The sequence below is a fragment of the Oryctolagus cuniculus genome, chromosome 20, assembly GCF_964237555.1.
Source record: "Oryctolagus cuniculus chromosome 20, mOryCun1.1, whole genome shotgun sequence".
NCBI lineage: Eukaryota > Metazoa > Chordata > Mammalia > Lagomorpha > Leporidae > Oryctolagus > Oryctolagus cuniculus.
In genome coordinates, this window is record NC_091451.1 from 44380632 (window position 1) to 44407872 (window position 27241).

General features: G+C 64.1%; 1 protein-coding gene across 1 annotated transcript; it reads left to right on the forward strand.

Moving 5' to 3' along the window:
• The first annotated feature begins 1926 nt into the window (after positions 1–1926).
• LOC138847232 (uncharacterized) lies at positions 1927–26230 on the forward strand. Its single transcript, XM_070065351.1, has 9 exons — positions 1927–1963; positions 2560–2619; positions 2758–2892; positions 3003–3161; positions 4483–4594; positions 7475–7556; positions 7643–7796; positions 14380–14461; positions 25903–26230. Exons 1-9 carry the CDS (start codon positions 1927–1929, stop codon positions 26078–26080), a joined length of 999 nt encoding a protein of 332 aa, XP_069921452.1. The 3' UTR covers positions 26081–26230.
• The last annotated feature ends 1011 nt before the right edge of the window (positions 26231–27241 follow it).

The window sequence follows — 27241 nt, forward strand, 5'->3', positions numbered from 1 at the left end:
GGGGAAGCCCCCGGCCACAGGGTGTTGGTCATGGCGGCCCCGGGCACTGCGGCAGAATTTTTCCCTCCGTTCTTTGCTGCAGTCTGGGTGCGGCTGGAGCAATTTGTCATCGAATCTGGGGGGCTCATTTTTCCGGCCAATCACTTTTAGAGAAATGAGCGCATTGCAGCAGAATGCACTGACGTCAGAGACCACCCCTTCTGCGCCCGCATATAAACCCCACCCAGCCGGCCCCTGGCGCAGACGGCGGAGAGCGGAGCCGAGCGCGCCAGGCCCGCGAGCCAGGCCGCCGCTCCGGGGACAGCCGGGCGCCCACCAGCGGATCCCTCTTCGGTGAGTGGGTGGCTGTCGTGGCCGCGCAGGACGTGCGCAAGGCGGACGCCATCCGTTTCGGGGCCGGGCCGTGTCCTCCTGGACACGGCTGAGACACCGCGGCCGCGGACCTGCGCCCAGAGGCGGTCACTTCGCCCGGTTCCCGGCGTCACGCGTGGAATTCAGCGGGCAGGGAGATCCCTGCAGCTACCTTCTCCCCGGGCAGGCAGACCAGGGCTCCCCGCTCGTCCAGGCGTCCAGGGCAGGCCGCCCCTCGTAGCGCGTGTCCGACTCGCGTGCGTCGCGGTGCCTCGGGTCCCACGCCCAGGTCCACCGAGTTCCGAGGCGCCCCTAGAATCACGCTAGAGCGGGGAGAGATGCTGGCCGCGGCGCCCTGCGCCGGCCACTGACTCGGGGGTCGGCGCCCTAGTGGGGGCCAGGCCCCAGGTGGGCCATGGGCTTCGGGGACTCCAGGCTCAGATGCGCGGGCTCCACGCTGACGCACGTCAGCCGCAGCATCCGGAGTAGCCCTGGGCGGCGTGGAGGGAGAGGGCGCCCGCGTGCAGAGCTGCCGGACCCCACTGGGACCCGTCCCCAGAGGAGGGGGCTGGGGCGGGGGTCGTGGGGCTGGAGGCGCGGGGGCCGAGTGAAAGCAGCAGGGTGTGCTGCCCGGTGGCCGGGCTGTGTCTTTGGCTCAGGGAAGGGAAATGCAGAGGAGGGGGTGTGTTGGGAGGGGGTCTGGGCGCCGGGAGCTGGGTTTCCAAACGCTGCACAGTGGTCGCTGCCGGAGCCTGGCATCGCCAGGGGTTCGCCTTTTTGGTATAGTCGCCTTTTGCCATTTTCTTTGTCCCTGTCAAGCCCCCCCCCCAGCCGCCCCCTCCCCAGCCGGAGCTGGCGGGCTGGGGGGGGGGCGCAAGCGGGCTGCTACGTGGCAGGTTTCTGGAAGGTTCTCCTGTTGGCCGCGAGAGGGCGCTGGTGGCACTGCGGAATTTTGGGGGGCGGGGAGGGGAGGGGAGGTGGCCTTTGTTCTACTGCTGGTGGGGGTCGGGCGCGGGGTTTCCTGGCCACGTGTGGGGGCCCCTCCGTGGAGGGAAGGTGGGGGGCGCCGCGGCATCCGCAGTGCGGCTCGCGGGGGCGGGCGCGGACGCCCACGTCCTGGGGTCCCGGAGACCCCGCTGGGGCGAGGTCCGGGGGCCGCGAGGAGGGCAGTCTGCCCCTAGCTCCCTGGCCTCCTGCGTGAGCCCGCCCAAGTGGACCTCGCCGAGGTCCGGCAGCGGCTCTGGAGTCTGGAACTTGTCAGAAGTGGGTTGGCCGCCGGGGTCTCCCGGACACGCGGGAGTCGCGTCGGTGCGGGGCGCCCGGGGGGCGCTGCCCGCCGGCCACAGGTGGGCCTGTGTCCGGCTCGGCCGCAGGGCGGGAGCTGTGCCCGCGCTCACGCCTGGGACCTGTTGGGCGCCCCCGCCCCCGCGGGCCTCGCGCCTGGCAGCTGCGCGCGGCGCGGGCGGGGGGCGCCGCAGGTGGCTGTGCCGTCGGGCTCGGGTGCGGGCCGCGCGCCCCCTAGCGGTCGTGGCGTGCAAGTGGTTGTTGGCTGCCCGGTGGGGCTTCGAGTGGCGCATGCGCACAGAGCTAACATTTGTGACCTGTCAATCAAGTCAGCCTTACCCCCTCCCATTCCTCTCCTCCCCCTCCCATTTCTCTTCCTCCTCCCCCTCCCATTTCCCTTCTTCCCTCCTTTCCCTCCCACCCCCAGTCCCTCCTCTTCCCTCCTCCCCCTCCCAGTTCCTCTCCCCACACCCCACACCCCACACCCCTCCTGCTTCTCTCCCAACCCCTCCCTCCCTGCCCCCTCCCGCCTCCCCTCCCTCCCTCGCCTGTCTCCGCCTCCCTCCCGCCTTGCATCCCCTCCCTCCCCCTGCCCCCCTGCTGTTCCCGCGCTGGCCATTAGAGGTCACGCAGCTGGTTTCTGATCCGGCCCCTTCCCGCCTCTTAGGGTCCCTGCAGGGATGACATCATCGGCTCACCCCCAGGCTTCAAGGACCACCTCTGCTGGACGCCACGTTGCTGCCGCTGGTCTCCACCCTCCGGTACCAGCCCCCGCACCCCCCTCCTTGGGCCACCCCCAGGCCTGCTGGCAATTAAAAGACAATTTCGGATTTTAACTAATGAACTTTATTTAGTGAACTTGATCTGTAACTGACGGCCACACGTGCACCTGAAGCCAGGGCTCTGACCTCCCGTCTTTTGCAGAGGGCGCCGGGAAGAGCACGTCCAGGGACCAGGACGCCAAGGAGGACGAGGACCGAGGCCGTCTGCCGGGCCTGACCTGCCCCACACTGAAACCAATGCCCTAGTGAGGGGGCACTGGTCACAGCCCCAGCTCTGCTCTGCCTGTCCTTCACTCTCGCCTGTGTCTCTGCTCGCGACCTGGGGCGGTTCCCTCCCCAGGGGGTGTCAGTCTTCCCCGACTGACTGTCACTGGCCTCACATGTCCTGAACGGAAGGATCCTTTGGGGACCCCTCAGGAGGGGGACCTGGGCCAAGGGCCGGGCCAGCACCTCACTGGCAACTCCAAGGCCCCGGGTGGGCTTCTGGAATGCGCATGTTACCCCACCGACGGCATGCCCCCACCCTCACCCGTCCTTTCCCCAGGCATGGGGACCGTAGGAGCAACCTCCTAGGGTTGTTGTGAGAATTAAATGACCTAAAGCAGCCCCGGGCAGGGTCGGGCATAGCGGCGATCTGGGAAAGCCTTGGCGGCCGTGGCCCCCCGCCTCACGCGGCTTACTGGTCTCGTTCACCCTGCAGCAGACTCCCGCCAGCCCCTGTCCGCGGGGCGCTCCTCACGCCAGGTAGGGCCCCGCAGGACGGGCACGTGTGTGTGTGGTCCTGTCCAGAGCACTGGGTCCTGGGGGTCGGGGACAAGCGTGTAAGGTTGTGTCGCCAGGCAGCGCCCTGCCCCACGGGGCCTGCGTTTGCTCTGGGGCTCTGCTGCCTCCGGAGGTCGGCGGCCCCTGGGAGGCCCTACTCAGATCCAGGAAGGAAGTGGGCGGAGTGTAAGTGGTCACTCTCAGCGTAGGCACGCGGAAGGCCGGGAGCTGGGATTCCGGGCGCCATTGTGGCCGCCCCGCCTCCCCTGTGGCCCCTGGCCCGAGCTCCCCCAGCAGTCAGTCGTCTGGCAGTGGAACCCTCTGGGGTTCCGGGTGGCCCCTTGCTGGCTTAACTGCTCCAAGGCTCAGCACCTTTCACGGTCTACATGGGTCGCCACGGTCTGTGGCTGCCGTGAGAGTGCGTTGTACACTGCTGTGGAAATCCAAGACCCCAGACCCCCGAGGGCCAGGCCTGAGCCCCTCACAGTGGCAAAGCCAGCACCCAGTAGGTGCCGCGTGCGTGCTCAGTAAAGACATTCCAGAGTCAGCACGTCTTGGCTCACGCGCGGCGGGTGCGGCCCTGCCGAGAGTGGGCGGGGTCTCCGAGAGTGGGCAGGGTCTCCGAGAGTGGGCAGGGTCTCCGGCCGCTAATTGGGGCCTTCCCTTGACCAGCACTCTCTTTGGTCCCCTTTCAAGCCGGCCAGTTTTGTCCAGACAAGACAAAACCACGGCCTCCCCCCATGCTTTAGAGAAGCCCGCACAGTGTAGACAATAGCCCCCCAGTGTAGACAATAGCCCCCCGGGTGTCTGAAAGGGGCTGATTGGATTATGTGGCCATCGGAGGTGGAAGGGTGACTTGGGAGGTGACAAATGCAGTGGGCGGGGACCGGCTTTGCGTTCAGCCCGGCTGTGGCTGTGAGCAGGGACCCCTTTGTCTGGCGCAGTCTGGCGGCAGCTTTGGCTGGGCTTGGAGGAGGTCCCAGGCTGGGAGTCTGGCAGCCCGTGAGGCCGGGGGTGACCCCGCGCGTCCCCCTCCGCAGTCTGGGGAGCCCTTTTGGCCACCAAACGTTCATTTGATCCTCACGACTCCCTGTCCTGACCCCAGGGCTGGCCTGCCACCTCCCATGGACTCAGAGGCTCTCAAGCGGCCCCTCAGCTCGGGCCCCCATACCCTCGCCCCAAGAGGGGCGCGCGCGTGTCCCACGCGCACCTCCCAGCTCCCGACTGCGCTCCCTGCGGTCCGGAGCCTCCCAGGCTCCCCCTGTCCTGTTTAGCTCCTCCAGGCTCTGTCTTTCCTTCACAGCTGCGCCTCTCCAAGGCCTGTCCACCCTCGCTGTCCTCCTTCCTCACCTCCAACCTCCTCTCCAGCTCACTGCTCCCGACTCGCTCTGTCCTGTGGCGCGCCTCTCACCAAGGTAACGTTTCCTGTGGCTGCCCTGGGGACACATGTGGATGAAGCTCAGGTCCACATCACACACACGTGGCCTGGCGGCCGCACAAAACCCACACGCCAGGTCTCCCAGCTTCTGGAACTTGCCTTCTCTGCCTAAGTGCCGAGGGTTCGCGGCCTGGTTAAGCTGCCCGGTGTCGGCACCTTGGGGTAGGCCTCTCTCGCTCGCTCTGTTGGAAAGGGAGGTTCATGGCCTCCCCTCCCCGCCCCCGCGGCTCAGGTGGGCCATCCTGCAGGTAAGCCACAGATGAGCTGTGTGGAGGAGGAAGCAGGGAGGGGGGGCCGTGGGTGTACACAAAGAATAATTAAAAGAAAGCATTAAAAAAAAATAGAGACTTAGAAAATAGTAACCCCCCCCCCCAAAAAAAACCCAGAAAACCCTCCTCCTGGTTAGGTTGAGCTCAAGGTTTTAAACTGATTATGCCGAATCAAGTGGCCCCATTTCTGGTTCTTAGCCCTTGCACCCCGGTGACCCCTGCCCTCGCCGGCACCCCCTTGGCTGCTGGTGAAATCCCAGGGGTCCGCCAGGGCGAGCCTCCCTCCCCCCAGCTGCGGCTGCAGCTTTCCCCTGCCTTGGGCCCTCTCCCTTAATGAACTCGGGGCTAATCTGGGGCCGGGCGAAGCCAGAGGCTGCAGGCCTTAATGAGGTGGCTCCTGGCTCCTCTAAGGAGCCTCCTTTGTCTGGGTAGGAAGAACACTGATTATCATCACGAGGCGACCCGTGGCGGCCAAGAGGGCGTTTGAGCTGCGTTCGCTCCCTCTCGTGGGGCCCCTGCCCCTCCCCTCTGGCACCCACCTCCTGGTGTCCTCCTCTCCCCAGGACCACGCCTACCCTGAAGCCACTTGAGCCCTTGAGACCCCCAGTTTGGAAAGTTCTGGACGCCTCACCCCAAGGCAGAGCCGTCAAGGCTAGAGGGGTCCAGTGCACGTGAGGCTGTAGCCAGACCCTTGGCCAGGTGGACAAAGCCCAGGGGAGGAGGGGGTGTCAGAACCAAGGCAGCAAATCAGCCCCCTTGTAGAGAATGTCCCGGAAGCTGGGGGTGACCTTCCACCCCTCTTCCACGTGGCCAGGATGCAGTGGCCTGCCCCATCTAGGGGGGCTTTGGGCTGAGGGTGTCCCAAGGATGCCCAGCCCTGTCCTGCAGGCGGGCAGCACAGAGCACAGGGCAGAGGGCAGTCCCCAGAGCCAATGCCACCCCGCCCCCCTGCCCAGGGCAGGCACGGGGGCCCAGGGGGCGAGTGATGAGCCTTGGCGCCCCCCAGCCCACTGCTGCAGGGCTGTTGGGTTCGGGCGGCTCCCTCACCCTCTCCTGAAGCCACCAGCCCAGGGGGCCCAGTGTAGGAGTGGCCCTTGTGGGGACACAGCTCTTGGCCAGGTGCACAGGGTCGCCTGCCCCCACGAGTCCAGGCCTGCGCTCTCGTTTCCTGGCTTCCTCTGTTGGTCCTTGGACCTCAGGGCCATCCTGGAGTTCAGGGAGCAAAGGGGAAACGTGGCTTCCCCCAGGAGGGAGACAAGGGGTGCCCCACCCCCACCATGCTGCATCTACTGCCCCTCCCACTGCCTGTGTCCTCTCAGCTTTCCCTGTGTCTCCCCTTCCATCTCCAGCTCCCGTCCACCTCTCTCTCCCTTTCTGGTCCTCTGAAATACAAAATGTGGCCCTTGGGGTGCCCTAGGCCCGCCCCCCCTCCTCTGGGTGTCCCAGCCCTAGCCTGACAAAAAGTGGGGCTCCGTAAGAGTATGTGGGACGTCAGCTTGGCCAGGTGAGTGAGTGCACGGGCGTGACTACCATCCCCAGCAGCCAGGCGGGCCCCGGGGACAGCTGCAGGCCAGGAGGGTGGCGGGCGGACTGGGCACCGGGGAGTGGGCAGCTTCCCCCCGCAGCCCTACTGAGGGCTCCCAGGTCGCGCCCTGCACTGACCCGCGCGTCCATTCGGTCATCCAACAGTTGATCCTCACCGAGCAAGCCCACAGTCGTGGCCCCGGGCTTGGCACCCGCCACCTAGCTCGTCCCTTGATGGCCTCTGCTTCCCGGGAGGGGCAGGCCGGGAGGTTGTCCCAGTGCCGGAGCCCGGGCTCCGGCTCTGGAGAGCTGGCAAGAGGGTGCAGGCGGGCCTGGGTGGCCTTGGCCTCAAACCTGCCCGCTGCTAGGGCTCTGCCTCTGCGCAGAGCTGGCACCTGCCCCCTCTGCCTCCCCACCCCCTTCCTCGAGCGAGTGGACAGCTGTTCTGACCCCTGGCCTGAGCCTCTCAGGGCCGAGTGGGCGTACGGGAACAGCTGTGGTGTGTCCCAGGCTCTGGCCTCATGGTCTCCCTCTCGAGGTGGGGTCTGTAACCTGGACCCGTGTCCCACCCTGACTCCTTCCTCCCCCTGGGGCCCAGTCCAGCTCGGAGCCTGCTGGTCGCTGGCTGGGGCCTGGGTCCCTTTGCAAAGCACCCAGGGCTGGGAACGTCCAGGGAGCTCCTGCAGGTGCCGCTGTCCGCTCCGCCCGCGGCCCCGCCTTTCTCTGCTGGCCGGGTTGACCGCCTACCTGGTGCTCTGCTTACCTCTCTGGTCACGGCGCCAGGCCTCCTGTCGCCCCCTTCTCCACCTGCCCTGTCCACCCAGAAGGCCGCTTCTCCTTGCCGTGCTTATTCCTGTGGCCGCCTGGGCCGGCCTGCTGCCTTCTGTCCTGCACACCCACTCCGCGATGCCTCGGTTTCCCACAGGTTCCTCAGGTGCCTTCCAGGGTCTGGGTGGCTGTGGCCGGGTCCTGTCCTGTCTTGCTGGCTGGTGTACCCCAGTGGGTGTCTCCTGTGGCCCGGCCGGGCCGCCTGCTGACTGGCTGGTTTTGGGGCTCCCCTCTAGGCCTGTAGCGGCCCTTCTGCACCTCTTCCTACCACGGTTTGCCCCCAGGAGTCACCCCACTCTGCTGAAAAGCCAGTCGCTGGTGAGGCTTGCTCCAGGCTGTGGGAGTGCATGTGTGGCTTTTCTGGGTGCCTGCCGGCCGCACCCTAACCATCTGCTGCTCCCCAGGGCCAGCACCATCCTCGGCGCGAGCGCCACGACCCGACCGGGACAGCTGAGGGACTATGGCCGGACAGATGGACGACGTGGGAGCCCCCGCAAGGACCCCTCGGACCCCAGCCCAGCATGTGCGGACGAGACTGTCGCCGCCCCCTGGACCACGGTGAGTCTCTTGCGTCCTCGACACACAGCCACCATCCACAAGGTTCTTAGCTAGCGCAGGCCTTCTCCCTGTCCAGAGTGTGAACACTTGACTGGGGAGGGGGCCGCCTGTGACCTGAAGCCTCCTCCATACCCACCCCTGGCGGCGGGGGAGCCTGGAAGCTGTCGCCGAGCCGGCTTGTGGGATCCATACCTGTGAGTGCACACGGAGGCCGCCAACGGTAAGTGGGTACACAGTACACAGTAGGCCCAGCTCTGCTTAGGCCCTCAGCACAGCTCAGGTAGGCACACAGTAGGCCCTCGAGAGCCTTGCTGAACACGTGACATGCGTGTGCCCTCCTCCAGCCCCCAAGCCCAGCCCGAGGCCGGGTCGGAGATGTGGAACCGGGGGCGCACGCCTGCCGTGCTGCTGGGGCGAGACCCCGGCCCTCGCCAGCGTCGCTGTCTCAGGCGCGAGGCTGTGATCCCCAGTGGTTTCTGAAGCAGGTCGCGGCCGCTTCCCTCGCCCCGACGGCGCGGTGGGCTGGGATGTTCCTGTTTGCTGAGACAAGATCAGTGAGGGCGGAGGAGGCGGGGTCATGTGGATGCTTCGGGACCTGTTCATTGAGGGCTCCGGTTGGGGGGGCCGGCTTGGGACCAGGCCATGCGTTAGAGGCCAGAGGGTGCCCTGGGTGGCCTGCACGGGGCCTCGTGCTCTGCCCGTGTGACACGTGGCCACGCTGGGGTGACCGTGGAGCCTGGAGTTGGGGCCCCAGCTCCATCCCGGGCCCGGGTGCCGGCCCCGATGGCCCGCCCGTGCCACCTCTGTTTCCCAGGGTGCTCTCTGATCAAACAGGATTCGGAGGAGACAGGGCGGCTGCAGCCCTGCCCTTCTCCTTCTGAGGTTGAAAGGGGACGGGGATCTGATTTTTAACAGAATCCCTCTGTGCAGGCAGAGGGGCAGAGGTAGCCTGCTTGTTCTGGCTCCCCGGGGGTCCAGCGGGCAGCAGAGCGACGCTGAGTGTGTGCCCAGGGCTAACGGCGGGGAGGGGGCACCGGGAGGGCCCTGCCCCGTGACATTTGCTCCGCAGCTGGCATTTGCTGAGCCACCTGTATACATAGTGAGTGCAGAGCAGGCCTGGGAGGGGGCTGCCCACGGGGCCCATGCTGGCCTCTTCCCATGGGGCCCATGCTGGCCTCGGGGCGGGGCAGGGGCGGGGGCGGGGCGCTGCATCCGCAGCCAGGCGGCAGCATCCGAGGAGCTGGTCAGAGCCAGAGCTGGGCACCACCCTGCCCTGCCCCCACGCCCCCTGGAGCAGGACTCTGTCCTGGGTTGGGTGCAGGCCCCCACGGACGGGAGGGCTCAGCCAAACCTGGGTTTGTGGGCTTGGGCGTCATTGCAAACCCAAAAAGGCACCAAGGGCTGCCTTCAAGGAGCTGAAGCCCGGGCCCCACGCACCTGGGCGTCTCAGCAGCCCGGGTGTTGTCCGACGTGGACGGCCGTTGCTGGAAAACTCTTTCCAATGAATTGGTCAGTCCCTGGGCGGTAAGGGGTAAACATGTAGCCCCAGCTGGCCGGCGAGGCCCACAGGGTGGGACCCCGTTCATTTGTCACCACGACAGACGGTTCCCCAGGGGGCCCGGGCGGCAGGGAGAGCCGCTGCTGCCCCTGCGTGCCCTGGGCGGGGGCTGGGGAGGGGGACCTAGAGTCCGGCTCAGACCCCGTGGGCCGCACGGCCACCTGCGAGGGCCCCCGCCGCCGAGCTGGGATTCAGCTCCCAAATGTGCTTCCAAGTACATTTCAGCAAATCGTGTCAGGACCTGGCAGGGCGGGAGGGCAGCTGGACGCACGTGTTTCTTATTCGCTCATTTACATGAAGAAACGTAAATGTGTTTTTTATGAGCCGTCTGAGTTCCAGAAAGCACGAAAAGCAGAAAAACTGCCCGTCTTTTAATGAGCTCGCTATTGAATTTTTCCTTGAAAAGAAGGGCGCTTTATGCAGAAGGGGGTGTGGGGGGCACAGAGTAAGGTTCCCAGGGGTGAACGGCCAGGGGACACAGCCCTGGGAAAGCTCGGGGCGCTGGGGGCACTCTGGTTTTCAGGGGACAGGAATTGGAGTCCAGCTCCCCGCCCCCTGCCCCGCGGCCCGTGCCCTCTTGCCAGAGCAGAGACCGGAAGGCTCAGCTTGCTCTCCCGCCCTGGCGTGAGCAGACGGGAAGCGCGGGCAGGGGCTGAGGCCTTTCTGAGTGAGGCCAGGCAGCGTGGAAGCGAGACGGGTGGGCTCAGGTGGGGCGGTCCCGAGCTTCGGCTGCCTGCGGGGCTCCTCTGAGAAGCGGGGCTCCTTTGGTGCGGGTGCATCTTATGGGTGTGCAACAAGATAGCTGGGAATGGAGGGAGCCCGGGGGGGGGCGGCGAGGGGCTCCGCATGGCAGCCCCTCTTGGGCACGGCAATGGAACAATGCTAGAAGGCCCTGGATCCAGCTGGACCCAGCAGCCAGGGGAGACCCCTTTTGGTGCCCTCAGGGTCCTAGTGGTCCCGAGGCCCCCACACGCGTCCGCCTCCGTCTACTGAGCCCCGTTTGCGGGCAGGTGCTGCGGGCCCCCCACCTGGCGGGGCTGTGTGTGGGAGAGGAGTTAATTAGCGCGGAGAGAGGGCAGCAGCGGAGGGCCGGGCTGACTTCCTTAATTGCTCTCCCGTTTCTTTGGGCCAAGGACAGAGGCAGATGGCTCCCCCGGGGCGGGCGGAAGGAGGGCCGCCCGCCACCCTTTGCCCTGTGAATGGGGTCTTTCGCAGGGGCTTAAGCAGGAGACTCTTAGCCCCGGAGCTCCCAGGGCCGCTTCAGACGGAGACAAAGGCGCGGGCAGAAAGGCATGTGGGGAGCCCCGTGGAGCGGGCCACCTGGAGATAATGGAGGGCTCCCCTCCCAGGCGCTTTCCCAGGTCCCGTGAATGCGCCCTTTCAATGGAAGGTGCCTTTTCTTCCTCTGAAAAGCAGCGAACTTCAATTACCTTCCCGAGACCCGAGACCCGCTGCCTGTGTGTTCCCCGCCGGGGGCGAGGGGCGCGGCCGCGCACGTGTGGCTGCGGGCCGGGCTTCCGCTGAGGTTGGAAGAAGCCCGGTGGCTGTGAACAGAAGTGGGATCACCCCGGGCCTGGTGCCCATGCTGTAGCCCCAGAGACACAAGAGGCTGGGCAGATGGGGGTCCCGGGCGGGAAGGCGGGGCAGGAGGCTGGCGTGGGTGGCCGCTGCGCCTGCCTGGCTGGGGTGGACCCAGGGTCATCCCCACCAGGTTAAGAACACCCCGGGAGCTGGTGCCACAGTCAGGGGGAATGAGGGCAGGGGATCCATGTGGCCCCCTGGGGCGGTGGGCAGCCCTGGGCTAGGGACACCTGGGGCCGGAAGGCTGCCCCAGCCCGCGCTGGGGGCTTGGTCACTTGCTGCTGACTTGGGGCTTGGGCTTGGCCAGTGTCTGTCCTGGCTTCCGGGCCTCGGTTTCCCCGACTGTAAACCCAAGCCGCCACCCCTCAGTTCTGCACAGGAGTGATCTTCAGGAAGGGCATGGGGAGACGCTGGGCGGGGATCAGGGGCCCACGTGGGGTCCCCGCCAGCCTCCCGGCTGGCACAGGGGCAGGCAGCAGCCCTGGAGTGCCTTCTGGAGACCTGGGCTAGCCCTTGCCCACCCCAGGTAGGGCAGTGACCTGTGGCCTTGCCTCCTGCCCCCCGGGCCTCAGTCTTCCTGTCTGTGAAGGGGCGTGCAGGCCATCGTGTGGGCTCGGTAGCCTGTGTGCCTCTCCTCCTGGCACCCTGGGGGCCCCGGCTCACAGCCCCTCTGCTTTTCAGGTGAGGGAGCCAGAGCTGCTGTGGGCCGGGACCTCGCAAGCGGCCAGCAGGGCCTGGGGGCAGAGCCCGCTGCTGGGGGCCAGGGCCTGTTTGGCCAACGTGGTCTGACAGGTCCCAGCCGCCAGCCGGTTCTTCCTCCTTGGCTTCTCGTGAACACAGTTCTTAGTGGAGGTCAGAGCTCAAAGAAGCTTTTTTTTTTGGGGGGGGGGCGCTGCCCCCGTGTGTGTCTGGTTCCAGACGGGTGGGCGGCTGGCCCGGCTCACGGGGGACTCCCGAGTGGTGAGGCTGGGCCTGGCCCTGCCTCCCTCAGTGGCTCAGCCCCGCCTCTGGAGGCACCTTGGCCGCCTCAGCTCAGCTCCCCGAAAAAGCCTTCGGGATCGCAAGTTCTGGAAAAGCGGCCAGCCGCCCCCTGTGCCGGCGGCCCGTCCCGGAGCCGGCTCGGGAAACATGCCTGGCCCGTCTTTGTGCTTCTGTGTGCGATGCTGACTAGCCGAGGGTGCCGCCGGCCAGGCCCGCTCCCGGTTATTACGCCGGTGGGCTGGCGCTTTTGTTTTGTGACCTTGGTTGCTACAATACCTGCAAGCTGAGAGGAGGAATCGAAAAATTGCCAGCTTCAATTAGGCCGGCAGCCTGCCTTCCCCAAGGCTGCCTCCGCCGCTGTGGCCATTAATGGTAAACACGCAGCAAATAAGCCCTAATTCTCTGTAATTGCCCACTCCTGAAGCCGGGAGGTGACATTCCAGGAAGAGGATGTGGACACATCCTCTAACCCAAGTGGCTCAGAACGCGGGGCCGGCGAGGGGGAGGGGCGCGATTCCAAAGATGTCGCAATTACTGCCCCCACTCCATCAGCGCACCCAGAAAGCCCCCCTCTGCCTGGGGACACTGACGGGGGGGCGGTGTGCACCGGAGCGGGCTGATGGTGGGACGCAGAGCTGCACGTGCGCAGAGCAACGTGGTCCTAACAGCAGCCCCGTCGACGACATGCACAAGGTGCTGGTCCCAAAGATACGCGTGTTTCTCCAGGAGACACTTTCCCGATCCCCAAGATGGCGCGTGGCGCGCTGTGATCCCGGCAGGGCCGGCGGTCGCGGGAGGTGCCCGTTCCGGCGGCTGCATAGGGAGGCCTCGCCTTTCCGTGCATCTTGTCTGACGTTTGTTACGATCTCAGCCCGGCGCTGCGGTTCTGCGGTTCTGCGGCTCTGCGGCAGCACGCCAGGCCCAGAGCGGGCACAGAGCCTGGGCGGCAGAGCTGCGCCAGGGCCGAGGCCCAGCAGGGCAGCTGGGGGTCCGCACAGAGCTTTGGTCGGGGAGGGGCGTCCTGGGCAGGAAGAAGCCCCGATGCCCCGAGCTGCCTCCGTTTCCTTGTTCTGTGTCGGAGGTGAACACAGCACAGCCAGGACCACACGCTCGGGGCCCCTGCGGGCCCGTGGGCATGGCCGTGGCTTTGGTCTCACTGAGCTGGAGGCCAAGGAGGGGCCGGGACTCCCAGTGGTGCCCAGCGTAGGGAGGGAAATCTGCGAGCCTTTGGGTGTCCCCAGCGTGCCCCGGCTTGCCCGCAGACGCTGCCGCCTCGTGAGCGTTTGTTCTCTGGACTTCCTGTCACGTCCGGCACGCAGGGGATGCGGTGTGTGTTTGGGAAGCACGCAGCGGGTGTTGCCAGCCGTGCCTGGAAGTGCCCCCAGCATGCCCCAGTGGGGTCTTGGGGCCCGAGTGCTGAGCACGAGTTGGGGCGGGAGGTGGTGTGGCGGGGCTGTTCCTTAGGGGTCCCTGTGTTCGTGGCGCTGGTGCCCTCACACCCCCAGGTCCCACTCCTTGCCCTTGTGCCACCCATCTTCCTGGCCCCTGGCCTGTGCCACACCAGGGACACAGCCCCTCCGGGGTGTTTGTGCACAGAAATCCAGTCTTCCCATTGCCCGGCCCCAGCCCTGCTTCCCCTCCGGGGCTGTGCAGGCCCACTCCCACTCCTGTGCACTTTCCCCAGACTATAGGGACGTAGTCATTTCCTTAACTATTTGAAAGGCAGAGAAAGAGAGAGAGAGAGAGAGGTCTTCCATCCGCTGGTTCATTCCCCACATGTTGTAACAGCCAGGGCTGGGCCAGGCGGAAGCCAGGAGCCGGGAACTTCATCCGGGTCTCCCACGCGGGGGGAAGGGGTCCAAGGACTTGGGCCACCTTCCGTTGCTGGATTGGATGTGCAGCAGCCGGGACAGACCAGCGCCTGTGTAGTGTGCCGGTGCTCGGGCGGCTTGGCCTGCTACACCACGACATTGGCCGTGTGTGGTTCTGCATCATTACTGAGCTCACTCTGTCAACTCAGAATTGGAGGCGGGTGCTGGCCGTGCCCTGTGATGTTCCCCGGTGCCTGGTCTGATTTGCTCCCACTGGGTCTGTCCAGGAAGCGCTGACATCATCTTGCATCCCACAGTGTATGTGCCCTGGTTTTAGGAAACCCCATGGCCCCGGCCATCCTGGCTGAGCCCACGCCTCTGGTCACCTCCAGGGCCAGCGGCACAGCTGCCCGGGGAGCACAGGCTGATCCCGTCCGGGGAGCGAGCACTCTGGGGTCAGCTCAGACCTCACCATCCACCCACAGGCAGCAGGTGCGCGAGCGCGCGATGCTGGGGTTCCCCGGCACTGCACTTGCAGGAGGTTGGGGATCCCCCGCCTTTGGCTCCCCTGCCCTATCCGTCCAGCTGTTGTCCTTTCCCTCCCTGCCCCGGGTGAGGTTCCATTCAGTGACCCCGTGTTTCCTCCTTCCAGACGGAGCCGTCGCCGGGAATCCTGCGAGGGAAGGAACCGCCGCGGACACCTCCCCCCAGCACCCCACCCCCAGCTCTGAACCGTAAGTTGCCGACGTGTCTGGGGGACATCTGCGCCTCACTGCTTGGGGAGGGGCTGCCAGGCCACCCGGAGCAGGGCACCAGGCAGGCCTCGCAGGAGGGCCGGCGCCGGGGGAGGGGGGCCCGGCCGGCTGGGCGGGTGCTGACCTGAGACAGGAGCCCCAGCCCCCTCCCCTGTCTCTGTGGCAGAGGAATTCCAAGGGTGGCCCTGAAAGAATCACTGACTGAATGGGCCTTTCATCCCCGCGTCTCCCTGTGGCCCTTGTGCCGCAGGGCGGGCTGGGATGGAGGTGCCCCTCGTGCGCTGGGGGGCTGCAGAGGGCCCGGGAGGACACGCAGGCCGAGGCACTCGCGCCTCCAATGGGCCCCGAGCTCCGCTGACCTCCCCTCACCCCTGGAAAGTCTGGAAGACATAATGGGCAGATTTTGTGTCTTCAAAGTTTCCGGCTAAACCTCTTCAAGCCCTGCATTGTTTGGGACTGCGACACTCGCGGTGGTAATGGGTCGTTCCTTTTGTGTGGCCTTGAAAGGCCAACATATTTTTATATTGCTGCAGACAAGCCACCTATTTACAAACCGGCTCCGCGGCCGTTTCCCACCGGGCCGGCCGTGTGCCGTGTGCGTGTCTGTGTCCTCCACGGTCTTGAAACGGGATTCTCATGGGGATGGCCCTTCACGGGGAGGGGGCTGTGGGCCGGAGCGAGAAGCGCTGGGGAACTGGGGCCCCCATCTCAGATCTGCTCCCTGGTTGTCTAGGACGTGACCCCCCCTTCCCCCCTGCCAGGAGGGTCTCATAGCCAACTGTTGGCCTTGTCCGTGCGTGTCTGGACTGGGGGTGTGTGCGCCTTGGTGCTTAACTCGGTGGGAGGCAGCAAGAAGTTCTGAGGGGTGCTCACTGCCCTGGTCGTCCTATGGGGAAGTCTCTGTTACCCAGCCCCCCCTGTAGTAAATGATTGGTTGAAAGAGTGAATGGCGCACGGAGGAAGAAATCAGCAGATGACTTGGTAAGGCAGCACGTGCGCCAGGACAGGTGGGCGCAGGGCAAGCCTGCTGTTCTCTCTTTGGTGCACGGATGATCAGCACGAACGTTACTGAGGACCCGGGCTGCACGCAGATCCGCTGGGGTCGTCCTGGCCCAAGGCGTCCAGCCCTGACCTTTGTGAATGACGGAGGGAGAGAGAGACAGACAGACACACAGAGAGCAGGGGGCTGACAAAGCTAGGGGTGAGCAGCTGTGAGAGGGGAACCTGGTCAGGTGATTGAGGCCAAGCGTTAGGGTTGCCCCCAGGAACACCTGTTCCTGGCCTGGAAGAACATGCGAGGAGCAGAGGAGGAGCCAAGGAGGAGCGAAGAAAGGAAGTGTCCTAGCAGGCCACGGCAGGTGCACCTTACCTGGAGGTCTCCGCATGGCTACAATAGAGTGGGGGTGGTGGAGGGAGAGAGGGAGAGAGAGAGAGAAGGAGGGTGGGAGAGAGATTGACAGAGAGGGAGAGACAGAGAGGAAGAGGGAGAGAGAGAGAGAGAGAGAGGGAGAAACAGGGAGAGACAGAGAGGGAGAGAGAGAGGGAGAGAGGAGGGAGGGAGAGACAGAGAGGGAAGGGGAGAGAGGGAGAGGAGGGAGGGACAGATGGGAGAGGGAGAGACAGAGAGGGAAGGGGAGAGAGGGAGGAAGGGAAGGAGGGAGAGAAGGAGGGAAGGAGGGAGGGAGAGGGAGAAACAGGGAGAGGGAGAGAGGGAGAGAGGGAGAGACAGAGGGAAGGGGAGAGAGAGAGGGAGAGGAGGGAGGGAGAGACAGGGGAGAGGGAGAGACAGAGGGAAGGGGAGAGAGAGGGAGAGGAGGGAGGGAGAGACAGAGGGGAGAGGGAGAGACAGAGGGAAGGGGAGAGAGAGGGACAGGAGGGAGGGAGAGACAGAGGGAAGGGGAGAGAGAGGGACAGGAGGGAGGGAGAGACAGAGGGGAGAGGGAGAGACAGAGGGAAGGGGAGAGAGAGGGAGAGGAGGGAGGGAGAGACAGAGGGGAGAGGGAGAGACAGAGGGAAGGGGAGAGAGAGAGGAAGGGAAGGAGGGAGAGAAGGAGGGAAGGAGGGAGGGAGAGGGAGAAACAGGGAGAGGGAGAAACAGGGAGAGGGAGAGACAGAGGGAGAGGGAGCGGTCACAGGTGTGCAGATGGGTGAGCACTTGGACAGCAGAAGTGGAGCTGGAGAGAGGAAAGGATTCGAGAAAGAACAAAGTAAAACCTGGATGGAAAGCAGGGATGTGGGGGAGGGGTCGAGGTCACAGAAGGAACAGATCTATGGGTGAATAAAGGGAGATGTGAGGGGGCTGAGGCGGTGGCGCAGGCCCCCAATGAGGGGCTGGTTCCGGCTGTGCCATCTGGGCATCCCTGCCCCAGAGAGAAAGAAGACAGGCAAGACAGGAGGTGGGGCAGGCTGGGAGAGAAGAGGGAGAGGACCTAACTGGATACCGGGGCGGGGCCCCGAAACCTGCAGTCAAACCCCAGTGCGGACAGAGACAGAGACACCTGCTGGAAAGAGAGGAGGCGGGAAGGGAGGGGGAATGAAGGAGTGAGACCCAGAGTTGTGTGGGCTGAGGATGGGTGTCTACGGGGTGGGGGTGCGGCTGGGCTCCCAGCACTGAAAGGGATGTGCAGACTGGCCACACAGGGAGCGAGGTGACCCCTTACCCACTGAGTGGGGAGTGCAGACCTGAGGCAGGGCCAGCTAGGAACAGGAAGGAGACGGCCCCCGCCCACCCAAGAGAGATGCATCAGAGCACACATGTGCTAGGGGACTTTTCAGTGGGGCCCATTAACTGCAGATTATGATGTATCCAATTAGGTGCACCTGCTGTCTAGAAGTGGAAAAATAAGTATTTAAATAGAAAGCAAGACTGAATGGAGGCATGAATGCCCGAATGAATGAATGAGAAGAAAGGTTTGCATCGGCTGCTGGGGAGGGTGAGGGTCATCGGCTCATCTCCACAAGAAAGAGAGAGGGGGAGGGTGCGAGAGTGGTGGCGACAATAAGATGGGCAAAATGGATCCAGGAAGAAAAGAAGTGAGGCTGCGGTAAGAAAGTAGGTTGCACAATTAAGTCTGAAAGGGGCTGGTTTAGCACAATTCGTCGCCACTGATTCAGGTCTGTAGCCCTGGAGTCTAAACAAGAATAATAGGAGGCACAAGGGAAAGAGGGCGGGGGCTGGGGAAGGTTGGAAGGGTGGGGGGAGGAGGCAGGAGAGGGGGCTGGAGTCGACACCTGGGGGCGAGGGTCTTTCCTGACTAGGGCCCAAGTGTAGTGAGTAAGCAGTGCTTGTTTTTTTAGATTTATTTCTTTATTTCTTTATTTGAAAGACAGAGTTAGAGAGAGGCAGAGAGAGAGAGCGAGCGAGAGCGGTCCTCTGTCTGCTGGTTCACTCCCCAAATGGCCACAACGGCTGGAGCTGGTCCTATCTGAAGCCAGGACCTTCCTCCAGGTCTCCCACATGGGTGCAGGGGCCCAAGGACTTGGGCCATCTTCCACTGCTTTCCCAGGCCGTAGCAGAGAGCTGGATCGGAAGTGGAGCAGCCGTGTCTTGGACAGGCGTCCATATGGGATGCTGGCACTGCAGACGGCCGCCTTACCCGCTACGCCACAGCGCCGGCCCCAGTAAGCAGGATTTGTATCATCGATATATCGAACAGTGAAAGTTGAGGCTTGTCAGTAAATCAGTAAATACCTAAAGACCAGGCTAACTAGAGGGTGACTTTGGATGAATGACTGGGAAATGGCCAGTTTAGTTTATCCCCCTCCGCCTTCAAGGCTCATGAATAAAATGGCTCAAAAAGAGAGAGAGCAAGGAAGTAGGGGAAGTCAGAAGTTGTGACATGGTGCATAGAGACAATAAAAACACGCTGCAAGGGATAAAGACGCCCGTGAATAAGTGAGAGCGGCTCGCGCAAGGAGAGGATGAGGAGGCAGCGAGAAACACGGCTTTCAAAGTGGGGCTCCTGGGCTGCTTAGGTAGATCCTGGGCCCAGTCCACAGCGCAAGGAGTTCACGCACGAGAGAACCCCACGCAGACTTGTGTCGGGAGACTCCGCCAGCCCGATTGTGCTTAATCCAATTCTGTGCACCTGAGGTCTACAAATAAAAGAACAGATATCGAAAGAGTGACAGAAAGGGTGAATGGACCCAGGAGTGACACCCAGCGGTGGGCGTGCCTGGGACAGCCTGGAGGAAGTTGTCCTTGGGGTCTAAGAGCAGGGCAGAGAAGCAAGAAAGAGGGTGTCCAGCGGCCAGGGGAGGGGGAGGCAGAGTGGAGCCGTGGGCACGAGAGGGGGCAGCACACGCGTGCCCGCCGGGCCCCGTGCCTGCAAGAGGAGGCCGTGCGAGGCTCGTCTGGAGTCCTGGCCCGGTTCCTGGGGAGGCAGGTTGGAGAGGAGGTGACCAATGGGTGGCTCCGGGGCTGCGGCCGGCATCACAGTGCACGTGCACACTCCTTAAGCGCAGAAACACGTTTCGCCTTTGAAAGGAGGCCTGACCGATAGAGGCGCGGTCCCGGGCCCCAAACAGGGCTGTGTCCTTTAGAGCTGTGATAAAATTGGCGTGCGGCAGAGGCCCATAGGTAAATGGACAAACACTCACACGCAGGAGGGGAGACTGGCCGTGCGGGTACGTGGGCCGGCAATCTCCGTCCCGCACTGGGGGTTCTCTGATGCCGTGTGTTCCCCAGAGACCAGTGAGCGGAGTACTTGTGCCCAGGCTGAGAGCTAAAGGAGTCAGGTGGGGGCGTGAGGGGGTGAATGAGTGAGTGAATGACCAGCGATGAGGGTGTGGCCAGAGGCCTGGGGTGGGAAGAGCAGATTGGCATGACCTGGAGGTCTGCGTGGGCCAGGGGTTTCCATGAACTTCGACCACAGGCAAAGGAATTGAGCTTGAATGAATGAATGACAGGAAGAAAGGAGAGAGGGGAGGGAGGAAAGCCCAGGGCGCCCTGGCAGGCAGGGGGAGGTGGCCCCAGGGGGCCCTGGGAGCTGCTGGCACTGCTGGCTGTGGTCCCCATCGGCAGACCTGGAGTGGAATCAGCCCCCTGCTTGTGGGCAGTGCCCTGTCCGGCCCTGGAGAGGTGGGAAGGACGCAGGTGCTGGGCCCCGCAGAAGGTTGTGTGCTGTGCGGAGCCCCTCCTGGAGGCTCCCCATGTGGTGGGGGGAGGGGGGAGGGTTCTACCTGCCGGGGCGCAGCAGAGGGCTAGGGAGCAGCAGGCCCTGGGTGGTGCTGCCTGGTGTGACTGCCAGGCACAGTGTGGGTGCTGGTGTAGGGGACGGGGGAGAAGATGGCCAGAAGGACGGCCCACAAGACCAGGGTCCCAGGAGCTCCGTGCGACTCTTGACACGTGCCCACGCAGGGCGCCTGCCTTCTCAGTGTGGGGGACCTGGGGCAGGTGCACCTCAGCCTCAGTTTCCACAGTGCTCTGGGCATCCTGGGCTCCTTGTCCCGCCATCCCCAGAGCCCGTTTCAAGGCCCCTCTGTCTTCCCCACTGTTCTGTACGCGGGGGCCGGGGCGTTCGCACTCTGTCTGCCGCCCTCCAGCTCGGCCGGGGCTGCGTGGCAGGGCCTGCAGAGTGGTGCGGACGCACCTCCTCCTCTCTGCAGCGGGCGGGGTATGTGCCTGTGCGTCAGGGAAGGAAAGCACCGTACTCCACGTCTCAGTTCCTAGCTTGTGAGAATACGCGTGAGACAAGAGTTGTTAGCCAGTGCTGGAGCAGCAGGGGCGTGGCTGGGGCCCAGGAAATGCAGCAGGGACCACGTGGAGTCGGGGAGCTGGGGTGGGCCGGTTTGTGGCAAGGAGACGGTGCCGAGTGACTTTGGAGCTGCTGAGGAGGGTGGGCGTGGCCAGGCGCAGGTGCAGGTGCAGGGAGGAGTGGTGGCTCCACCCAGGTGCTGAAGGTCTGAGTTGAGGCAGTGACTTGGGGGGCACGAGACTGAAATCATGGGGTCAGAGGAGTGTGGGAGGGAGGGGGTAGGGGAGGCAGAGGGGGTGGTAGAAGACACAAGATGGAGGACACGGGATTCAGGTCTCAGTGTGGGCCACGTGAGCGAGCCACGGGCTCTGATGGGCTGAGGGTCTGCGCAGCTCCTCTCCCTGGGGACACCTGTTGAGCTTCTTGTCTCACAGGCCTGGGTGGATGTTTTAAATGCCTTTTTTTTTCTTCATGAGCATCCTCTCCATCTTCTTAGTACCTGAGCTCCGTCATTACCGATGGTTTTTGCACCACACCCTGTCTTTTCCACTTTGTAGTCTGTCATCAGCATTTTGCTTTTCATCATCAACATTGTCTCCCTGGCTGCCTCCCCCCCCCCCCCCCCACCGAGTGGCTGCGACCTCATTTGCAAAAACCATTTCATAATTGTTCTGTGCGGTTCCTCTTGTTTTTTGTGTCATCACGACACCAACAGCTAGCGGCTGTTGCACCCAGCAGCGGTCACTGCTCCACCCCACGTCCCCTTCTCCTGCCAGACTGAGCCTGTGCGGGGCGAGGGGCCCCACTGGAGGGCGGGTACCTCCAGTGCCCGATGAGTAAGCGTCTGTGGCCTGAGCGGCTGCAGGGTAGGTGAGGGTGAGCGAGTGGGGCTTGGCTGATGGATGAGAGGTTGCGAGTGGTGAGCGGGTGGTTGGCTGCAGGAATGAGCATCCTGGTTCCAGCTGCATGGATGCGGCTGACATCAGGCGGTATTAGCGCTGTGCAATGTCTAGCACTGTAGTGAGGTGCTGCAGGTTACAACACGCCTTTGCATCCGTGTGGCTGGCTCGCTTTGATCACTGCTCAAGGCCTCTTAACAAATTGCATTTTGCCCTCTGGCAGCCATTTGTCTGCGTCCTTTGGGTCGTGGCTTTCTGGAGAGCCTGGCCGAGGGCGTCCGTGGCACATAGCGGATCCTCCACTAGTGGAGGCGTCCGGGGAGCCGGCCTGGCAGCTCTGGGAGAGACTGATGGAGGTTCAGGTAGAGAGAGGTGTGGGGTGGTCTCGGTGGCCTTCTGTGGCTTAGGATTTGCTTGCCCCTGCCGGTGGGTGATGGGGACAAGGACCCATTCCACCTGGCAGGTAGGGGACTTTGGAGTTGGTGCCCCACCCTCTGTAACTCCTGCGGGACAGGAATGTCTCCAGGACAGCCCTCCCAGACAGCCAGTACCTTGTCCTGCTGGTCAGTGGGCTTCTCACGTGCCCACTGTCAGACTGCCCCATCCAGGGAGGGCCCGTGAGGGTCCCGAGGCCTGGCCAACACGCGTCCCCTCCGCTGTGCTCTGCGGGTCTTGCTGATGAACGGGGCATGTGGGGTGAGGATGCGTGGTGACTTCCATTCTTCCTCACCCGGGGCAAGACCCCCTCATGTCCTGCCCCCCAGTTCCCAGGGCTCAGCAGGTCGCAGCCATCAGGGAGGGCCTGCTATCCAAGGCGGGCTGCCCTGACCTTTGCCCCTCTACTATGGAACTGAGCACGTGTGCCTGTGTCGGGGTCCTCAACCCCACGAGGCATCTCGGGAGGCCAGTGGTGTGCTTTCCCGTGTCCGTCTGTCCGTCCATCCGTGCGTTTGGCCTCCAGCCTTGGCTGGGCATTGCTGTCCCTCCCCTGTCCCCAAAGCAAACCTTTCTGTGAGTGCCAGGCTGTGTGGTGCCGTGGGCTGTGGTCATGAAGCCAACACCTGTCACTGCTCTGAGCACGTCCCAGCTGGGTCTCGTCTGCCGTGGTCGGCGCCCGGCTTCTCCCCATCTGCTGACCCGTGCGTCACCTGGCAGGACCGTGCTCCAGGGTCAGGGCCCTGAGCAGCCAGCGAGGGCAGAGCGCTCTCCCCAGGCTTCGCCCTGCCTGGCGCACGGTCCCGGCCCCCAGCTTTGCCTGCAGCCCTGCCGCTTCCCCCACCGGTGGGCAGTGGTTGTGACCCCCCCCATCCATTCCTGCATTCGTTCCTTCTCTCACAGCCACAGACATTTCTAGAAACCGCGAGTGCTACGCTAGAGCCGGCTCCCACGGCCCCACCCCGCCGCCGCCGTGTCCGTGTGTCCGGGTCCGGCCGAAACACTTGATTCTGCCCCAGCTCCCGGCTCTGGGCTTGGCTGCACGTTTGATTGCTGTGCCCTAGCTCTGTTCCTGACAAAACTGCACTGATTAGTAATCAGCACACTGTCCCTGGCTGCTCAGAAATCACAGCCCGTGGCCTGGAGAGTCCCGAGCGCGAGCCGCTGGGAGGCAGATGAGTGCCGGCTCCGGCGGGAGCAGGCTTTCAAGCCATTAGGACACGCGGTCCTTCAAAGGGCGATCTTTGAGCCATTCCTGTCCCCTTGGAGATGAGTTAATGCTCAGGTCTATTAGAGAAGAGTGGGGGCGATGATTGCCCGTGTGGGTGACGGGGGCCCTGCCCCACGCCAGGCCTGGGCGGCCAAGGCACGTGGCACGTCTGCTGCTCTGAGTATTGCCCCAGGGGGCAGTCAGGGGGGTCCCGAGCTCAGAAGGGCCATGGGGCATGGGTCTCGGGGGCTCTGCTTAGAATTCCAGACTTAGGATTTGTGGCACTGGGGGGGCGGGCGGTGCGGGGAGCAAGAGTCAGGACCCCGGAGCTGGGCAAATGGGGGTGCAAGCTGACTGTGAGAGCGCAGTCTGCCTGCTGGGGCGGTGCCACGCCCCTGGGGGAGGGCGTGGGGAGGGTGGGGCACTGTAACCGGAAGTCATTTTGTTTAGAACACACGGGTGTATTACGGGAAACAGTGCTGAATCCCGATGTGTTTAAGATGAGAAAGCAGTGACTGGCAGGAACGTTGATGCTAGGGTTGGGAGACTGGGCCGTGGCCCTGGAGCCCTGGGGGGAGGGGTGCACTCACCCACCTCCTCTGTGAGTCGGGGAGACGCCTGGGCGAGCCTTGTAAGTGCCCCTGCGTCTGGGCTGTGGGCAGCAGCCACAGTGTCCATCTTCCAGATTCCCCTCACAACTGGGCTCCGGCTGGCTCCTCCCAGCATCCCCTCCGCTCACCAACAGTGTTTGGGCTGAGCCCTGGGCAGTCTGGGTGCCTCCTACAGGGCAGGCGGTGGGTGTGCAGGACGCTCCTCCAGATTGTATCTTGTTAGATTGTAGCCTGTGCGGGGTTCGGAGCCTTGTCGTGCAGTAGAACTGCGGCTGTGGCAGGACCTTCTGTGGTCTGTGTTAGGAGAGCCTGGTCTTTGGGGTCTGGCCGCCCCAGCGTGGGGCGAGTGACGTGGGTCCCCAGCGAGCCTACCTGGCAGGGCTGTCGCGATGCGGGGAGCAGTGTTGAGGGCTGGCTTTCCGGGATGCCTGTGTGTTGGGGTTGTCTACGGGGCACCAGCAACGCCCTTCTTAGCTCCAAGTGCACCTTGTGTCCCGCGTCCGCAGGTGTTTGGGTGCGTAACTGTTGATTGACATGAAGCCTCCCTCCTTCCTCCCAAGGTCCCCTCCCCCACCACCTGTGTACCCGGGGCCACGTGCTCTGGGCTTGCCAGTTCTGTGAGTGCCACAGGGGTCCGTTCTGCATCCCCTGGTCTAGCTGGCTGGGGAGGGGGAGCAGGAGGCACCACACTTGCTCGCTCTCCTTTTCCTCCTTGTCCTCGGCACCAGGCTCTTGCACCTTACCCTACCCTAGCTGGGGACCGAGCCAGGGACAGGTTTAACGGTCCCGCGTGGACAGCTCTTCCAGCTTCGTCCCCGGAGGCCCCCTTGGTCCTGCAGGCCCACCCCTGCGCACCCCGATGTGTCCCGATCCCTGCGCCCACCCCTCATCCATCCTTGCCTAGGCAGAGGGACTGCTGGGATGGGTGGGGCCGGGCCGCTGCCTCTGCACTCAGACCCCTGCCCCAGTTGCTGGATTCCTTCACAAGGGGAGAGAGCGCTGCCCTCACCCACCCCCACCCCATAGACGCCCCCCTCATTGCTGCTTTTCCCTCTGGCTTTCACCGCCTCGGCGGCCTGGCGCTGGCCTGCCTTTGTGGCCTTGATCTTGTCCCCGGGGCTCTCCTGCAGCCACCCAAGTGTTGGCTGTGCAGTTGGCCGCCACACCTTTGCCCTGCTGTGCCCACCGTCGGGGGCACCAGCCGAGGGTCCCTTGCAGTGAGGCTTCCGGTATCTGCCCTAGGTCTGCCCCTGTCCCTGGTAGGGATGAGGGTTTTGGGCCCGCGTGTGGGTGTCTGCTGCTGGTCGGGCCTCAGACCTGTGTGTGACCAGGCGGGAAGGCTCCCTGAGGTGCTGGGCACTGCCCTGGGCCGGGAGCCCAGGCTGGACGGCACTGCTCTCACCCTTTCACCCTTCCCAGCTCTGCTTCCTGCCCCAGTGGCGCTCAGTAGATGCTCGCTGCCCGAGGAGGGGCCAGTGGTCTAGACTGGCTGATGCCAGTGTGTTGTCTCGGCGGAAGGGTGTTTCCTGCTGGTGCTGTTTCCGCGTCTAGCACGGGAGGCCGTCAGAACTGACTTGAGAGTTTGAGAAGCAGTCCGGGCATCTGGCAAACAGGGGAGGGGGGCGTCGGACCCCGCACCTTGACTCCTGTACTCTCACTCCCTCTTCCCAAGAATGGTCACGGGCACAAGTCCAGGGTAGGACGTGGGGCCTCGTTTGTTTGGGTTCTGTGCCCGGGGTCACCGTTCACTGGCTGAGTGGCCTTGTGCAGGCTGCCCGGGCTACCCGAGGCTCCACTCCCCCCTGCAGTGGCAGAGTAGTTGGTGAGAGCATCCGCGACTGCGGTGGCGGTGAGCGTGGAGAGAGGCAGGTGCAGGGCTCGCTGCGTACCGGAGTCAACTCTAGGTTCAAGACCGCGCTCTACCTCTTACTGACCTGGACGTGTGGCCGCCTGTGGCCTCAGAACGGTCAGGCCCACTTGCCTGGGTTGTTGGGACTCAATGGAATTGTGTGTTTTTTTTTGCACAGTAGCACTTTGTTACCCAGCTCACAGGTGCCCTCACCCCCACCCTCCTGGAGGGCTGGCATGGCGCCGGCCTCGCTCCCTGCTACCTGTGTGTGCCCTGTCCAGGTGCCCTGCAGTATGGGGGAATGGGGCACACCCAGCCGCCTCTGGGGAGACAGGAGCAGCGGGAAGGGATTGTTTGTGAATACAGAGTCAGCAGGTTCCGGCCAAGGAGGGCCGGGCAGAAGTGAGGGGACTGGCAGATGTTTCTAGAACACTGCTGGGTGGGGGGCTGAGCTTCTGAGACCGATGCTAAGGTTTATTTAATAGGTGATGGTGGGTGAGTGGGATAGCAAGGTGAGTAAAACGGAGTGTAGCTTCCAGAAGTCTCTGCAGGACCCCTGAGGTTGAGGGGCAGGAGCTGGAGGCTGGGTGCTCCCCTCACCCCCGTGGGCACCAGGCCTGGCGCTCCCCGCTCCCTCCCCGGGCCTGCCTGGTGCATGTGAACTTTGGGCAGCCAGTGGGGCCAGGAGCAGGTGGTCTTCATCTGCACTGTCTCCCTCAGCCTCCGCAGACACAGGGACGCCCTGCACGCCTGCCCACGGGACGGGCTGGACCCAAAGACTGGAGCTGGGGCCTCCCCCTGGATAGAGACCCACCCTCTGACTGATGGACTTCGCCGAGCCGGGGTCAGCCTCGCAGGCTTGACCCCGTCCGCCTACCCCTTGAATCCTGAGACTTGAAAGCTGCTGACCTTCACGTTCACGTTCGTGAAATGGGCCGGGACACCTACCTCACAGGGCTGTTGTGAGGCTGTTGTGCTATAATGAGAAGCACGGTGCTGGGCGCACACCCATGTGCTCTCAATAAACGTGTTTCTTGTCTTAACAAAACCAGCGATGGGTGTGCTACTAATATGGTGAGGGCTGAATGCTGGGTGTCCTGTCTTGTTGGGGCTGTGTCCTTTCTCTGGGCAGTGTGCTAGGTGGGGAGGGTGAGGGAGGCAGCTCTGGGCCCGGGAAGTCACCTGGGTGGCAGGTGCAGACCCTGAGCCGAGCAGCCTTGGTCTGGTCCCCCTTCTCATGGTCTTAGGATGGAAAGGGAGAGCCACAGCAGATAGCCAGGCCCCGGGTGGGCTCTGGGCTGAGCTCACTGTCCTGGCCCTGCACCCCGAGGGGGCACTCCTCCTCCCATGCTGCCCAGGCCTGTGTCCCACTGGCTGAGGGGTCAGTGCCTCTGAGCTGACCCAGCCCAGCCGGGACCCTGCAGCCCTGCAGAACGTGACGTCACGGCTCCTGAGCGAGGGCCCAGCCTCATCCCCGCCTGGCCGTAGGACTGCAGCAGAGGGGACAGAGGCAGGTGGGCTGTCTGTGACTCCTATGGTCTGCACACCTGGCTCTGCGGAGCAGATGATGTGGACGCCCTCCCAGTGGGGAGACGCCGACAGTGGCCCCTGCCACAGCTACCACCTTGGCTGCCACCATGGCTACCGCTGTTGCTTCCACTGCCACCACCACGCATCACCAGCACCACCGGCTCCTCCCCTCCCTCCTCTTCTGCCTCTTCCTCTTCCTCCCCCTCTTCTTTTTCCATCTCCCCCTCCTCTTCTCCCCCCTTCCCCTTATTCCTCCCCTCCCCTCCTCCTACACTTCTCCTCCCTCCCTCCCCCTGCTCTCTCTCCTCTACCTCTTCCTCCCCCTCCTTTCCTCCTCCTCTCCGCTCCCTCTCCTTATTCTCCCCCTCATTCTCCCTCCTCCCCCTCCTCCTCCCCCACCCCCCTCCTCATTCTCCCTCCCCCTTCTCCTCTTCTTCCTCCTCCTCTTCCCTCTCCCTCCTCCCTCTCCCCCTCCCCCTCCTCCTCTCCTCATTCTCCCTCCTCCCCCTTCTCCTCTTCTCTCTCCCTC